General features: G+C 42.2%; 1 protein-coding gene and 1 non-coding gene across 2 annotated transcripts; one reads left to right on the plus strand and one right to left on the minus strand.

Moving 5' to 3' along the window:
* Positions 1 to 9813: 9813 nt before the first annotated feature.
* gdf7 (growth differentiation factor 7) lies at positions 9814 to 15517 on the minus strand. Its single transcript, XM_036543025.1, has 2 exons — positions 15135 to 15517; positions 9814 to 10930 (listed from the first exon to the last, which is right to left on the minus strand). Exons 1-2 carry the CDS (start codon positions 15460 to 15462, stop codon positions 9939 to 9941), a joined length of 1320 nt encoding a protein of 439 aa, XP_036398918.1. The 5' UTR covers positions 15463 to 15517; the 3' UTR covers positions 9814 to 9938.
* A 1463-nt stretch (positions 15518 to 16980) lies between these two features.
* Positions 16981 to 17062, plus strand: trnas-aga. Its single transcript has one exon. It is a non-coding gene; the product is annotated as a tRNA-Ser (tRNA).
* The last annotated feature ends 88 nt before the right edge of the window (positions 17063 to 17150 follow it).

Here is a 17150-nt window from a genome sequence, read left to right on the forward strand (position 1 = left end):
TCCTTGGCCCCATCAAACAGAATGACAAAGCTTCTTCATTTGCTTATCCTTGATTTAAACCATGAGGCGGGGAGATTTTTTTTCATATAAGGAAATGGAGTAATCCCAGCCTGGTGGATCGCATTGTGGCAAAGCAAACAAGCTTTACTGTTTTACGTCTCGGAGTTGTGCGAGTCCTCTGTGGTGACTGCGAGCCGTTCCAGAAATATTTTGGCACGTCACTGCTGCAATATCATCTGCAACAGATCAGAATTTTACAAAGCCGTTTTTTTTTTCTTTTGTTATGTTTTGTTTTGACAGTGTAATAGCCTCTTTTTTTCGTTTTTTTTTTTTAACCTCCAAATGTTAAAGCAATGTAAAATCATAGGATACATTCACTCCGTGGTAATCACAAAAGCATCAGCGTGGCAGGAGAAAATGCTGCGTTTGTAATGGAGAGCACACTTTGAAGGTAACATCGGGGGTGGGGATTCGAGATGCTTCTCCAACCCCACGGCCGCGCTTTCCGTCGGACCCGAGCGAGGATAGTCCTGCTTGGAACCGAATCGCACGTTGAGCGCCACCTCATCCACCGCCACCACGGAATCTCGGGGCAAATGGAACACTTATTACGCAGGGATTGGACGGAACACCACAGGCATCCGTTAGGAAACTCTCTCGATCCAACGGCAGACACTGATCCATTTGTACTGTAGCGTCACATGGTGCATGGCGCCTATTTCCAACATTACTCACCCTTTCTCTCTCTCTCCCTCTCCTGCGTGCAACTCATCACCACTGATTCACAAAAGAGACAGTGGACAGGCGACTGCAGTGCTTTACGCTCACGCGCCACTAGTAGTGGCGGCTTTTCGGAACTTTGACGCCACCAGCAGCTTAGTTCAGCATTCCAGATTCAACAATATTAGTAACATCTTACTGGTGGCAGTACATCTTGTTTGTGAATCCGTCCTGTTGTGACTGTGAATGTTAGGCAACATGCCGCCAAATGGTGAAACTTAACAGGGTTTACAGGTACACATTAACAGAGCATGTCAGAGAGTGCTGTACGATGCTATGACTGATTTACTCCTGTGTTTCTTTACAGATTCATGTCCACGAGAGGTCAAGCTCTGTGGCTTATCGTCCATTACTTATTGAATTTGTTAGGGTGGTGAATCAATTTGGAGACGCATACGCTTAGTGTAAGGGTCTGCTTATGAGAAGGTCTGTGGCTAGCATTAAAGCATCGAAGGGTACATAATGTACATTATTGCAAGTGGGAAAACAAAGCATTTGAAGGAGGCAAATTAAGAGCATGGTGTTTGCCTGTGTTGGCTAGACATTTCAAGACTGACTTGGATATGAATGAAAACATCTAATATAAAATGTTTGTCTCTTTCTCTCTCAACATCAATACTATATGAACACAAAAATTCAAAAAACAGTCAAAATTCTACTAAAGTTTAGTTACAGTTTAATTGGAAAAGGCCAGAAATATGAGGGTGTCATGCAATGGTAAACTACATATGACTGAAATCATAAACATGTACATTTACTTTTTATGAATTGGCCGATCTTCCCATGATGACCCTTTCTTTGGCCTTCCACCTTTTTATGTCCTTTCCTCATGTGGAATACTCTAATACCTGGACTCATAGAGAAACGCACTGTGCGGAACTGGGCCTTTTTCCTACGTCATATATTGGTCCCAGCACAGCGCTTCCTACTGTTACAGAGCCTCGCTGAACCTGGATCCTGGCACCGCTTGAGAAAGGAACATCGTCCAAAGCTGCTATATGATAAACAGATGTTTATAGTATTGAGCAGTTAGGCTCTTTTATTTGTTCATGTTGGCAGCAGGAGACCCACCTGCAGGTATCACTGCTCGCCTCAAACCAGCTTCCCCCTTGTAAACTCAGCCGGAATCTGACATTTTTTAGGCATGGGTCTGAGAAGGAGGGGTTTTCTTACACAGACACACACTTGCACACTCAAGACACACACATACACGCATCAGAGTGTTGGCTTCTAAACTAACCTAACAGTAACGTAATGTAGAGCCTGTTCCAGCCTTGTACTTTCAGGTAGTTTGCACGGTATGTGTGTACCTTAATCTGATATTTCATTAAATCAGTCTAATGTTTCTTGCATCTATGCATTTAATGTAGGGATCAAAGCATTAAATTCCAGAACTCTGTTCTGGGCACAGATCCCAACAGATTTCACTGCTCTGATACCTTTGAGAGAAAATCATTTCCTGATATGTAATATAAGGGAACAGTTTTGCAGAATGTTTCGCTATTGGGTTACATATTACACTATCGTTAGTATTGTAGACTTTTACATAAAAAACCGTTATGTATCACTGATTCCTTGGTTTAAAAAAGGACAGTTTTGAATCCTTATGAACAGCTGGTTTCCTAATTTGGTCACAAACCACATTTTCACATCTAAATTCATTATACTGTACATTAAGTGATAAAGGTTTCTCACCTGTCTGGCGAGTTTCAGCTCCATTCTTCTGTTTTAAAAAGACGCCTTGCTTTACACTGCAGTTTCTTTTTAACTTACTGGCATTTCTGCTGCCGCTTAAGTTGTTTCTACATTCAGTGGTCAAATAAACTCAGGATGAAGGAGCAATGCATCCACCTGCTCTTCCCATTCAGTTGGAGGCCATTTTATATCATGCCTGTTCATTTATATCAAAACCAGTCTGAGATCAAGCTGCTTTGAATTGTTTCACTTTTATCCTGAGGTGATTTTCCAGGCTAGAGTGACCCCTCCTCCCAACCCCAAACTCCATTTTGCAAAGGAAGTGACTTAATGAAAAGAGACTCCAAACGCTCTCCGGGAAGATATAATTATTTTGAAACTTTCCTGTAAACAACGGCGAAGGTTGCGATACGTACAAGGAAATAAAGAATTAATGCTGCCGAACTGTGATATTAACATCTTCCTGTTGCATTTCAGGTCTCCGCAAATTGATTTTGCCGATTCCGAACATCAAGTCTGAAACAAGAAACAAAAACGCATCAAGGATTTTCATTGGTGCCAACACGCCTTGAGAATTATTGATACTTTTCAAAACAAAAAATACTTTACAAGAAAATATGTTTCAGTCTATCTTTTGATCTTTTGGAGTGCATCCCTTCTCTCTTAACTGGCTCTGTAGAAATTTGTGAAAATGCACTGGGTAAATGTAAAAGTGTGAGTGTACTGGCAGATTTTGTTTTGTCTCTTTGTTTAAAATTGTACTTTTGTTGTTGAATGAGTCATTTATGACTTATAATGTCGGTAAAAATACTTTAGTTATACCACTTTCCAGATGTAGGATGCTTTTCAGATCCAGAATTGATAATCCAGTGACATATTCTCCCCTAAAAGGGGTTGAAGAAGTGAGGTTTCTGTTTTCCTTTCCTCGTAAGGAGGGCAGATGTCCACTCAAAATATGGCCACCATTTAGTCTGTTGAAATTTCAAAGGCACAAAGAGGGAAGAAAGAAATCCAGTTCTTCAAATGAAGAAGAGTTCTAACAATGACCATCAATGGGCATTTAATCTTTGTAAAATGTGCCAAGCATTTGCATAAATATACTGCTGGTGCCCTGACCTAAGGGGGAGTGGTTGTAAGGGCTCTGGACTAAACCAGCAGGCCGGGGGTTCAAATCTGTTCAGTCAGCTGTAGTTGGGTACCTAACCTGAATTGCACCAATAAAAACACAGCTGTCCAAATGGACAAAAATGTCAGATATACGCAGGGATAAGCCTTCCCAGATAAGAGGGGTGTCTGTCTGCTGAGCAAATAAATAATGTATTGTTGAGTTGAGCCGCCTCAGGTCAGCTCTTCCTCAGCCTCCTTCTCAGAGACAAATCAACCCTATCCGGCCCCTTCTTGCTGCTGGGCTATAAGTCAACATTTTTAAAGCCACCTTAGAGATTTGAACCCCCCACCTCCCTCCCCAAAACCCCACCCGTTACCAGCGCACGTGATGTCTCCCCCTCGACTCCGGCGCTTATTGGAATCTCATAATTCCAAACACACTCCTCCTCCTGTTTTTTTTTTCTGTCTTCCTTATGGAGTACGGAATTCTGTATCACCTGCAAACTTCCTGCATATTTGCTGGCAAAAAACTGAGACAAAACACCAACCCTATAATGGTTCCAGGAGCTGGGGGTGAGGCAGACAGTCACAAAGGGTTCACTTTCAGATACATGTCTAGGAAAACAGACTCACAGCAACTGTGCTTTTATTATCAATAAAATATTTAATAAAAATCATCTGTACAAAAAAGAAAAACATAGAAAGGTTAATATTAGAGGGGTACAAAGTGTGCTTACCTTTTTTGTTTTCAAATATATACTACTATATAATATTTCCAAAAGAAAAAATACATTGCTGTTTACAGTTCATTTACAATTCAATTATGTACAGTCCTTTATAAACCATAGATTACATACACACAGTGCATTTTTATATCAACACATGTAGAGTTAATGGCCGTCTAACGGTTAAATCTCAAATGCTTCCCTTGTCAAAAACAATGTCACACGTCCTTTCGAAGTTTCCTCCCACAATACATTTTTTGATGTCTCATCTGATGGTTGTTAGGTAATTTTCATAATGTTTAATTGAGATGAAATTGTTATAAATAGACAGACCAAGAGGCCAAACAACAGTAACACTCAAGGAATATATGGGGACTCCAATATGCATTGTTGTACACAAGATATTCAATACCTATTGGAGTTACTGTGCATGGGTGTCTGTGCATATATGGACATGCAAAAACACACACATACACACACGCATACAAACATTAACATACAAATATATTTATAATGAAGACATTTAGGCACAGTGTGCAAATGGCAGTTGTTGAGTTCAACTTGACTCACTCATCCCTTAATCAATCCACTCTAAAATCCAGTAGTCATCTAGATTAATTATTACATATAATTCAATATTTTAAAGAGTCAAATTAGGGAGTCCAAATACAAAGTCTATCTAATCCAAGATATAGTTTGGACATCTCTTTGAGTGATCTTTAGACACCCCACATTTGAAACAGCACTTCACTCTTGGAATGAGTTAGTGGATCGCCTCCACATAAAAGGAAAGCTTTTGTACACTCTGAAAAACAACTTGCATTTTACAGGATTTTAATTTACTTTCCACATATTCCACATAATCTGGAAAAAACCTAAACAATGGTTTTATAAGACATTACATAATGTTTGGTCATCTTGGAATAGCCATTAAGGAATGTGTACATGATGGAAAATACAAGGCTCAGTACTGACATAGTTATCTGCATGCAAATGAAAAAATACTGTATACATCTCTATGTTAACTCTCATTATTATTGATCAATAGTATACTTTTTCCTTGCTGGTAGCCTCTATAGATTCTACAAGGCCATTAACTACAGCAGCACTTTAACTGAAATATGTAAGTTTAGCAAGATGATGCACGTTAAAGCTAAAAGTAATGCTATTACCGAAATTGGCGCACTATAGCACACTCAGTCACACGATAACCTCCTCCATGACATTTGCCTGCTGCACTACTGTTTTTGCTGCTCCTGGCGATGACGCTGTTGACGAGGAACACTAATGCAGATTAATTGTGGCCAGTGCTGGCCTTTATTACATTTCGGAAGTGGTGGAGGACCACCCTCTCTGCACGGTCACGCTGGGAGAAGAATCATAACGGGGAAGTCGCTGCTTAAACAACCAAATCAAAGCCAGTCATTCATCCCCCGCCTTGCCGAGCACAACTGAGTCCTGTTTGTTAACACCTGTTAATATTGAGCCAAAAAAGAGTCACAGCCATGGTGACATCATTGACCATTCAGGCATCCCCTGTTGGGACCACGCAGTCTGACCCAATTGTAGGCCCGCGACGGAGCCGATCAAAACTCTGCAATGAATGGTAGCAATTTCCATGATGACATGTCACCACTTGTCCCGGGGAATTTGCCTGTATTTTTTTCTCCTAATACATGTCAACAAGGGGAAGTATCTTCTTGCTAAGCTTGTTATTACTGCAGAAGGCTCCATAGGGTAATCAGCAAAGTAAATAAATGGGAATACAGAGAATGGCACTATGCAGCAAGAAAGGAGAAGCCGAGCGAGTGAGAAGGAGGGAGAGGGGGAAACAGAGGGAGAGGGAGAGAGACAGCCTGTTGAGAAAACCCAGGGGCAAATGTCGGGAGGATGCCAACTCCACGGACTAAAAACACACACAGTGCAACAGAAGGTTGTAATATCCCTTTACACGAGCCATGTCCCATTTAACAGCCTTTGAAGCAATGTATTCTCTGTTGCTTATAGCTGACGTGGTTGTGACTGTCTGCATATTCAAAATGGCGGTTAAATTACAGCTGGGTTCATCCCAAGTAGTTGTCAAAAACCCCCAGCAGTACCTTCCTCTTTGCCCTTGAGATGTGCATGGTCTCATCTCTAGATACCCAATCTGCAAACTGCTCTCTGGTAACAGCATGGCTTACATAAAATGGAGAAACCTGAAAGGGGCAAAGTTCATATCTTGCCAGGAAGTGACACAGCACCTCTTACAAAAGATCTGTGCATTGTGCAGGGTTTTTTTCTCTTTTTTTTGCTTTCAGCGGTAAGTGTGTGACAGAGTGGGAGTTCAGCTCGTAGGGAAAGTGGAATGGAATGGGACCTCTCTTGCCCAAACGGTAGTTTGGAGTTCTCCATACTCCTCAAAATCTCACTGTCTGGGCCACAGGGCATTTGTGTCTGGGGCACGGCTCTCTCTCCTGCACAAACACACACATTGCAACAGGAAAGGAGCTGGATGCTGCTTTGGTTCAATGTTCTGTCCCTGACATTTTTCATTGAAATGTGTTTGCCATTATGGTTCACAAAAAAGCCTCCTCGTAACAGGGTGAGCACACAAACAATGAGAGTAAAAAACATTTGTGTGATCACGTAACAGAGAAAAAGAATCATTTTATACAAGGACATATGGCAGACTCCTACAGTTTTAAATATATCCTCAGCTGAATTATGCCAAACTGCGTCTGCATTCATATCCTTCGACATATCCAGGTATCATCTGGATATGTGAGTCAATCAAATATATATAATCCTAGCTATTTTGTATTTGTAAGCAGGATGCAAACATTCACCGTTGCCCACCAGTCATTCAGATGCTTTTTGTAAAAACGTCAGCTGAACAAGCATAATAATTCAAATTTACTGTTGAAACACACACATATGTGGACTATAAAATACACAGGTAAAAAGACCCCAGGGGGAATAGGGTTTGGCGGTCAAGAAAAGATTTACTTCGAGGACACTGCAGACTGGTTAGATCTCTTAAATCATTTAATATTGCCATCCTACTGCTGGATAAATCTTCAACGTGAAAAAATGTATTATGCATGCTATCACTGGTCAATAACTTAATGGAGAGTTCTAGAATTTGGAATGGGGGCATGTCCAGGCATGTCCTATAGTAACAGGTCTCTTTAAGGCAACCACATCAATATAGGTTATGTTCATGCACGTAATGTGCCACTGAATTTTGTTCTTTTTTTGTAAAAGGGAAAAAATGAACAGATTGTCTTGTGGTTGGTTTGTTTCGGAACATGGTCCTTATTCATAAGAAAGCTCAATATTGTTTCTCTGAATTTTGCTTTAATTCATAGACCCAGACTGGTTGAAAGTAATCGTAAAAGAAAACCATAAAAAAACAAACTCTGGTTAGGATTAAAAAGCATGGAGTGAAAAAAGAGAGAAAGCTGTTTTGCATTTTGTTAAAAGATGTATAAAACAGTATTTCAGACGCAAGCAGCTGGCCCTCCAATATTGCATTACAGAAAATTCACTCACAGTTATCTAACTATAAAAGATGTCTCACACACTAAATTACATACCAACTACTGTTGAAAGGTTAATGTAGCTAAACACAAGCTAAAGAATCTGTCTTTGTGTTCAGATGAGTAAGGATACAGTTGTATATTAAGAAATATATTTTACTAATAATTACTGTCTGGTTTGAACCAAAAAAAAAAACTTTATTTGAGACGTCTTTTTGTTACTGCCTTTAAGTCTTGCTTCTGAATCTCTTCTGAGGTATGTATTCCAAAGAATCTCCAGACCATGGATGGATGAAAATAAATAAAGCAAGCTGAAGCAAGTGCTGACTATCTTCACGTAAAAAGGAAGCTGTGAAAACCGGCAACCAGTTTAGCCGCATCAATAAACAGGAGAAGGTGACCTTTTAAAGCTCTTAATAGCCTTTTTTTCACGGTGTATTGACATAATTCTATAGCGCTTAAGTTTTAAAGTGACTCGCACCCTGGGTGAGTACACTGTATTTTCGCAGTGAGGGAGCACGATTTTCAAGTTCTGGTGACACTCTGGTGAACTATTGTATTGTATGCCTTGCGTAACAGGCACAGTATTCACGGAAATATTCATGGCAAGCTGTCATAATTGTGGTGGAAACACCAACCGGTTTTTATTTCAAAATAAAGTGTTTACATTAAGTGCATTTTTTAGTGACACAAAGTCATTTGCAATTCACAGCAATGACAGATTTTACTCAGTCCATCACTGACTGTCTGTTTTAGTAACAAGGGTTAGGGGACCACAAACAATAGTTATCACGGCAACACATAACAGGCTTTCAATGTTACCGTAACATTGTAGCAGCACGGTAATGGCAATACAATGTTAGGGGAATGTTGTGCTGTCTGGGTTGCAGTATCTCAGAGGGATGCACACAGTTTCACAATAGCACAGTAATGCTAAAGATCGCCGGGCGGGGCCGGAAGCGCACTGACATGTTCTAATAAATTAAGCCAAGCGGGAAATGAGATTACGTTCCACTCAAACAAACTTAAACAAACTCTACATGGATGAAAATACATTTTAGTTGACATACTATGCTTTAAATAAAAAAAAGAAAACAAATTATACTTCTAAACTATATCCCCTACTTTGCCTTTATGTTTTGTTCATTCTTTGTTTGTATCCCACGTTCACTCTCCTCCAGATCACTTTGCCAAAGACACACTGTACAGGCAACAGCAGAAAAAAAAAAATTAAGAGTTAATCTTATTTGTTTTCCACATTGATCGGACCAAGAAAGTGAAGATGAATCCACCGTGTCAAGTTAGATATAATACAGACAGACCATGCTATTTCCTAGTGGAGCAGCTTTCATCAATTGTACATTATCCTGTTTCTTGGCCTCTGTGAGCCTGGCCTCTGCAGATATCCATTCAAAGCTATTCCCACAGCACTTTTAACCAGCCTGCTCACACACTGACTGATCTGAAGAACCTGATGCATTCACTGTCTATGACTCAAATGTATGTTCAATGACTACTGAAGTAAAGCTTGAGGTCAGCCCCGTGTGCAAATTATGGTAAAAAAACATGATTCTGTTTGGATGTATACAAAATTCTACTGAGGTCACTGAATCTTGGTGTGTTTTGGAATGATGCTCTTTATGTTTTTGCAAAGTTTGTCATTCCTCAATGACAAACTTTTTTTTGGCCATTCTAATGATAACCTACCCACGAAGAGAGAGGATTTTATTTTATTTTTGTCTTTCACCCCTATTATCATCTTAAAGGGTATTTCTGGTCAACTAAAAATACAATCAAACGAGCGCTGGGTGTGGAAGATCCCCCGCTCTCTGTCCTAATAGTTTAAATCAGGACCACTAATCAACCCCCTCTTATCACTCCCAAACACACCCCCTGTGCACACACATAAACATACACACTTGCCCGCAGGTACTCACACGCACACACATGCACACAGACGCACGCACACACAAACCGTCACACACTTGTCCGCAGAGTTGCACACACGCGCGCACGGCGCCCGGTCTCGCGGCACCACACAGCGTGCCAGGGAACTGACGGGAAACGCCGTTTTCTGTTCGAGTACACGAGGGCCGCACGCCCCGCGGTGCTACCTGCACCCGCAGTTCTCCACCACCATGTCCTCGTACTGCTTGTACACCACGTTGTTGCCTGAGTCGATGTAGAGGATGCTGATGGGGCTGAGCTTGGAGGGCACGCAGCAGCTGGGCGGGGTGGACTCCGGGTCCATGGAGTTCATGAGTGTCTGGATGATGGCGTGGTTGGTGGGCTCCAGGTGCGAGCGCAGGGGGAAGTCGCACATGCCCTCGCAGTGGTACGCCTCGTAATCCAAGGGAGCTATAATCCAGTCGTCCCAGCCCAGCTCTTTGAAGTTAACGTGAAGCGCCTTCCGGCTGCAGCGGGTTTTCCTCCGCCCGCCCCCCCTGCCCCCGCCTCCTCCTCCTCCAGTCCCTCCTCCTCCTCCTCCCCCGCCTCCTCCCCCACCTCCTCCTGCTCCACCGGGGCGGCCGGAGAGAGCAGTCCTCCTGCGTCGCCGCCGCCTCGGGGGGTGACCTTCCTGGCCGGGGTCTGGGGGGTCCAGGAACCCCATCCCCCCCATGGCCTTCATCTTGTCCCGGATCTCCCTGAAGAGGTTCTCCTTCCTGCGGGTGCGGGAGAAGGCCACAAGGAGGGCCCTCTCCTGGGGCTGACGTGACCAGCGGCCCAGGCCCAGCGCGGAGGGCTGGGCCGCCTCCTTGGTCTGCTCAGAGACGACCACCAAGTGGAAGCACAGCGGGCTAGCTGTCCTGTGGCCCCGACGCTGGCTCTTCACACTGGCCCACACGTCAAACACCTCCCACTTGGCCACCTCCATATCCAGGATGTCCACGGTCCTGGAGTCCAAGAGACGCCTGCTGAAGCTGCCCTCGGAGCAGGTGTAGAGGAGAACGCGGTACAGGTTCCCACCCTGGGACAGCGCCAGTGGCAGGTTCGGAGGCTGCTTCCTCAGGACTCGAAGCTCCGCCCCCACCAGCTCGTCTGTCTTGGAGAGGCTGGAGAGGTCGAAGAGGTACCGCTGACCGGGCTCCCCGGAGGGGTCGTCTGTGAACAAAAAAGGGGTAAAATCGAGTTGAATGCACACTTATTGTGAACATAACAATCGCCAAAAAGTGACACACAGGATGAATCCCTAGGCTTTCGAAAGCCATTGTGAAAGAGCCCCTCTATTTTCCCAGATATATGACGTCTGAATACCTGTCAGTGAAGCCCTGCTGCTGCTCCTGACCTGGGAGAGCTATATCCTGGCCCTGAGTGTGGCATATGGAGACCGTGTGGGAGCGAATGGTTTCCCCAAATGTGAGCAGCGCTGATGCGCTCGCCAAACAGGGCCGAGCGTGGAGCACTTGGCTGACCTGGCACCTGGCCTCTGCGCTTGGCTACATCTGCTAATTGCTCTGATTGGGTGACAAGAGAGCTTGGCGAGACAGTGGAAACTGTAGAAGCCTCTGCACTCCATTCTCCATTTCCATATTTCTTGTGAATAGGTTGTAAATTGAGGAGAAGTGGTGGGAGGGGCCGGGGGCTTCAGCGCACCGAGTGACAGAAATGTACAACCTGATGTGTTCAACAGATTATTTCATATTACACTTGATGCTTTTACAACACGTTATTATAGCTTTAAAAAAGCAGTTGTGTAAGACTCACCTGTACATTAGGTCATCCTGCACTCTACCCCATTTCAGAGTTTCTTTGTTACACTAGCTGTTAGCCCCATCATCTTGCCCCCAGGAAATGCCCACAAATCAGATTTCTACAGACACTATTTCTACTCCTCTCCATCTTCCTACATCCACTGTGTGGCCGCAGCCATGCTTGTGATGCTGCAGGGGAAGCCTGTTTCAAGGAACTCACAGTCACTGCCTTGCCAAGAGTAAAAAAAAAAGAACTTGTGGCGACCACTTTTACTGCCACTTCAAAGTGCTCAGACTCACAGAGAGCTCCAACATCCTTAATGTCCAGGAACATCCAGCTTAGGGATCCCATGCAACCCGAGGAAGAAACCGCGGTTCCATGGTTAAAGCATAAAGGGGGCTTTTGCACGAGCGCAGCATGGGAACTCCAGGCTAGCTGCTGGTATCGCGTTGATGTGACTTTGCAAAGAGCCCCCCGAAAATCATGCCTTACTGCACACCACGAGGCTTCGGGAAGAGGTGAGCGCCAGACCGCAGAAAGAGCACCTGCCTCGTGGCGCGGTGAGTGACAGCGGGAAGCGCGTGCCTCCCTCTCCCCTCCTCTGCAGCAGACATCAGAGCGGCCTGCTCTTCAATGGAATGCTGAGACAAAGAAAGGTCAGCAGAGTTCTAAAGAGCAGCAGCATCTTCCACCGAGCTAATATCCGTCCTCCAGACAAAACAACAAGATAACTGAGACAATAAACCAGAGGGAGACCCCCGCCACCTCGTGAAAAAAAGAGTTGCATTCCTCATCCTTTTTTTTTTCCACCTGATAATTGTGTTGAATGTGCTCCTTGGTTCTTACTAAACCCAAGAGAATTGAGTCAGCTGTAGGTGGAAGCAAAAGGGCACACTTACACAGATTATAATATAACTTTCAATGCAGTTCAAAGGAAAGGACAGTGAATTCTGTCCTTCAGTGTATGAAGCACATTTTTCTGAAGAAGAAGAAAAACTATTCATCTGGAAATATTGCACTGAACTTCACTGGCATACTTTTTCATACAAAATGGCATTATATGTAATCCGGGTGTTAATTCAAAATAGAACCGAGTCAAATGATCTAGGCAGGAAAACTGAGAGTGAAAAACGAACGGCATGCCAAGTTAAATGCAAACAGCATGTTAATTAGGAAATACATGTATACGAACAAGCAACATCCATTCTGGCCGGGGTACAAATCTTTGATGTATCCTTTTGAGAAGTATCACGTTGCACGTAACTTAAAAAAGTCAGGACAGGAGAAACGGAGGTTACAGCGTATTTTTTTCCTTGGCGTTCGGACTGAATTAGTAAGAAGACAAAAACAGTCAACATTTCAAGTGTTCCTTTTCGACGGTCTTTAAAATCTTAAGGTTTGCCACCTTTTAACAAGATTATTAAAAATTTACAGTCCCCAGCCATGTGAAACTTCCTATTATACCTCCAATAATATTTACTTTGAGGAGAAGCACGGAAACTGTTTCCAGTAAATACAGTGCGGAGTTGTAAGACGCCAAAACCCAGCCGCAGAAACTTCCCATTTTTAAATTTTACTTTATTTTTTTCATCTTCAACTTTTTACACCAATACAACAAATAGTAGTACCGCTGTGACATATGCTAATACCACTTCTTGTAAAGCAAACAGAAACCCACGATATTTGCGTGTTTTTACTCCCTTTCTGCATCCCATAATGTAGCAAACCCTATCGACGATATGTCCATTTAGTACAATACAGAATTTTAAGATGGAAACTTCACAGCTACAACTTTTCGAATTAACCTATTTAATCTGTGAACACCAGCTTTCTTTTTCCTTTTTCTTCCCTTTCTTTCTTTTACCAAGCTTTACTTAAATCGATGTTAATATAATATTCTAAAAAAAAAAAATAATGAACAGTGCATTGTAGAGCTGCTGTTGTGCTTCCTCAGTAAATTGTATTTTATGCAACGTAGTGTGCAACAATACACTACGTTGCATAAAATATTAGGCTACATCAACAAAAGTTACAACATCCGAAATGAGATACACTGTTTTCATTGGCAAACATTTTTCAAAGTCTGAACAGACGTAATATTTTAAGCAGAGTATTCTAACAAATAACTGCCTTGTATAAATAATTGCACGTGTCTTAAGCACCGTTTCTTTGTGTATGTTGCGGTTTCTACAAGTATTAGACTTTCTATTTGTGGATTGTGGACAACTGACAGAGTATATTTGTCAAAATAAATATTCTACGTGACAATCTTTATTTGAACACCAGTTTTAAATTACACGTATGTTTCCCTGTCTTTATCAGCAACACCTGGGCTTGGGGGAACGCAGGGCCTTTCGAAGTGTTTAGCTCAAGGTGCCAGTGAAGTTTATTTATCGCAGATGTTGGAAATCCGAGACATTTGACTTCATATTTCGTTGGAAGTATTTAAAGTATTTTGAAAACACCCATATCTGAATATCAAAAGCACCCAGACTTACTTTACCACCCAAATGACTTCTCTCGCAATGAAACAATGCGCCAACTCCTAATTTTAGACCAGTTACTTTCATCAACACTTACGGCATATATCATCCAGCAAGTGGATATCTCAATAAAGCAATGTTTCTGGCATCTTGTCAGCTTGTTTAATATGTCATGAGAAAGTACCAACAGTTAGACACCTAACAAATACTCAGCAAATAACATGCCCGGTGTGCAGAAAAAGAATGTAATATGGTAAGTACTGATACCAAGTGGTACGCTCTGGCTGCTCGGGGAAGCACAACATAAACGCGCCTCATTCACTTACTCATCTTTGTCAAACATTCACACAACACAATTAATGAGATAGTAAAAATGCAAACAAAGCATATAGTGCGTGGTGTTTTATGGCATTTTCAAAACAATAAAATAACAATATGTGCCGTATTAGTAGCTATCTCGAAACAAATGAGGTTTATGCGACATGAAACTAGTGTTTTCAGTGTCGTTTGTTAGTCTAGCAATTTGTATGACAGTAGAATAAAGCAATATTATTATATTAAATTACAGTCTAAAACATGAGCAGTTTCAGCATTGTTTGGGCTTGTATATCTTATATAGGCTAAAGGGAGACATCTAATTCCAGGTTAATGATTTGAAGAGTCTGAACAGGGCCTAGAAAAAAAAAAAAGTAAAGTTTGCCCGGGAGCCGAGACGCACATAACCCACGGTGCTAAATCACATACAGCAGGTTGCGTTGATGTAATGAGATTACTTTATTGTGTCTTGAATATTATGAGCAATAGTGAAAAGAGGTCGCACAAGACAGCGGAAACATTATTTTGATTTTAAAAAATATATATATAGTAAAAAAAAAAAAAACAATAAACCAACTGACTGCAAGATAAAAAGAATGCGCATTTCACGCTTATCTCTAATATTTAAATGAAACAAATGCATCTACTCGACATTCTGTGAACACGCTGTGTAATAAGTGTAAAGAAAGCGGTACTCTAAAATGCTGCTTAGTTGGCGTGAACGTAGTACCTAAAAAAATGACCGACACAAACATTCTTTCGTGAACCGTAGCGTTAGATTTCTCACCCACTCGCGCTCATTCAATTTCACTCACCTTTTCCTTGGTCCACGAAGCTGGTCACCGTGTTGGCATGTCTCGTGGAACGCGAAAGACTAGTATTCGAGCCTCTCCTCTCGATCTCAGAGAGGGTCCTATACAGAGATATCATATACTCGTGAGGGACAACAGTACCATTCCTCAGAGGGTAGTTTCTGGAGATCGCATTCGATTCTCTTCGATTCCGCTCATCCAGATGTGAAGCTAGCCCGTTATCACCCGCGCCGGAGGGGTACTGCAATGATCCAAGCACCGCTGCTTCAAGAAAATTCCCAAAGCAGAAGGAAAACCATAGGAAGGGAGCCGCAGCCCTCATAAGATCCATTTTCAGTGGTCTCTGGCCGAGAATGAGAAAGTTGGAGGGGTTTGATGACTTTGGAAACTCCCCTTTGCTCTTTAGATTGTGTTAATATCAGGGATCTGACTGACACCGAGTAGCTATATTGCCTGTTGCGCAGCGGTCAACCAGCGCCCCCAGCGAATATCCATAGCTTTAAAAGTTTTTTATCAAGTTGCTATTTTTTTGCTTTCCCGTCCCAGCACTAAATTCCCGAAAGGAACTTCAAAGACACTAAAATATTACGGCCACTGACCAGTTAAAACCTATCTCATGAAATTGATAGCAAATCTATAATACGAGGATTATACGTGGTTGCTTCATGTTCAGAGTGGCTTTCGGATCATGACTGCAGTATTTATATGTAGCCTACAGGCGAACAGGTACGGGCAAGGGGCAGTCTATGTAGGCAGCCCACACGAACAAGGAATCTGTGTCACTGAGTGTGCATGATCATTCACTCGGGTGATGGCAAGGGAAATCCCCAAGACACAACTACAGCTGTGGAGAGTGTCGCCTTCTAGTTGAGAGACACATCTAGGACCAATACATGAGCTACCCGGCTTGCGACTGGATGTCACTTTGCTTGCTACCGCTTCCCTAGAACGTCCTTCGTTACAATCAGTTCTCCACAAATCAGAGAAAGAGCTTGTGAGAAGATGCAACACAAATTATGTAGGTAAAACCCATACATACAAATTTCTGTATTTCTGTATTATAACTAAAGTATTGGTATATCTGCAAACATAGCCTACGACACAAACATTCAGTAAGTTGCGAAGAACCGAGTGAAATACTGAAAAGACGCACAGCACGAATGTTTCCTTCCATGTGTCAGTACATATCGTAAATTACATGATAAGGAGTGCGTCCAGTAAAAAGCCACAACCCCACTGTCACAGGACACCGAAAATTACATTCGCATAGCTGTTTATGCATTTACTGAATTACAGTGGAAAATTAAGAAATTAATTTTTGCGTTCATCACAGCAGAATTCAACGGGGACCTCAAGCATAATTCCATTTTAGCTTATTTAAATAAAAAAGACAACCTGTGGGGGCTAAGCCTACTGTAGCTATGAAGTTAGCGTTTTTCCAGGACTTCCCTCATATGTGCGCGTATGTCGTCCCCTGGTGTTGGATGCAGAACTAGGAGATAGCAGATGTGTGAAAACGGTGAGGAGATGGAGGAATAAAATAGAGGCGTATTATTTTTCTTCGTAAGATAGTATTGCTAATAGGCACGGTGGCAATTTTTCCTTTATAGGGTTCTGTTTAAATCAATAATACTCTTTTTAGACTGTATCTAATAATATTTGTATTAGCACATCTCTTTTGTTATTTCATGTAAGTTGCGTGTATGATGCTGTCTTGTTTTTAATCTCACCAATTTAATAATTTAAATTGACTCTATTTAAACATACGGTTTGATATTCAACTAATTAGCGAGTACCGATTAAGGACTCAATTTTATGTGCCTTGTTACTACGTTTATGTTTGTAACATGTAGTCGTGGCCGAGTGGTTAAGGCGATGGACTAGAAATCCATTGGGGTCTCCCCGCGCAGGTTCGAATCCTGCCGACTACGCATCTTTTTTCATTCAATGTACTGTTTTGTTTGAGTCTCAAATTATGACTAGTATAAGAAAATATAAGGCAAAACCCATTAAACTTAC

This window comes from Megalops cyprinoides, chromosome 12 (assembly GCF_013368585.1).
Source record: "Megalops cyprinoides isolate fMegCyp1 chromosome 12, fMegCyp1.pri, whole genome shotgun sequence".
NCBI lineage: Eukaryota > Metazoa > Chordata > Actinopteri > Elopiformes > Megalopidae > Megalops > Megalops cyprinoides.

What these genes read in the sequence shown, in the direction of transcription:
- gdf7 (XM_036543025.1), bottom strand. Translation starts at nt 15,462, where the DNA reads ATGGATCTTATGAGGGCTGCGGCTCCCTTCCTATGGTTTTCCTTCTGC. An exon ending in CTTCGTGGACCAAGGAAAAG is followed by an intron (nt 10,931 to 15,134) that starts GTGAGTGAAATT and finishes TTTTGTTCACAG; the next exon opens with ACGACCCCTCCGGGGAGCCC.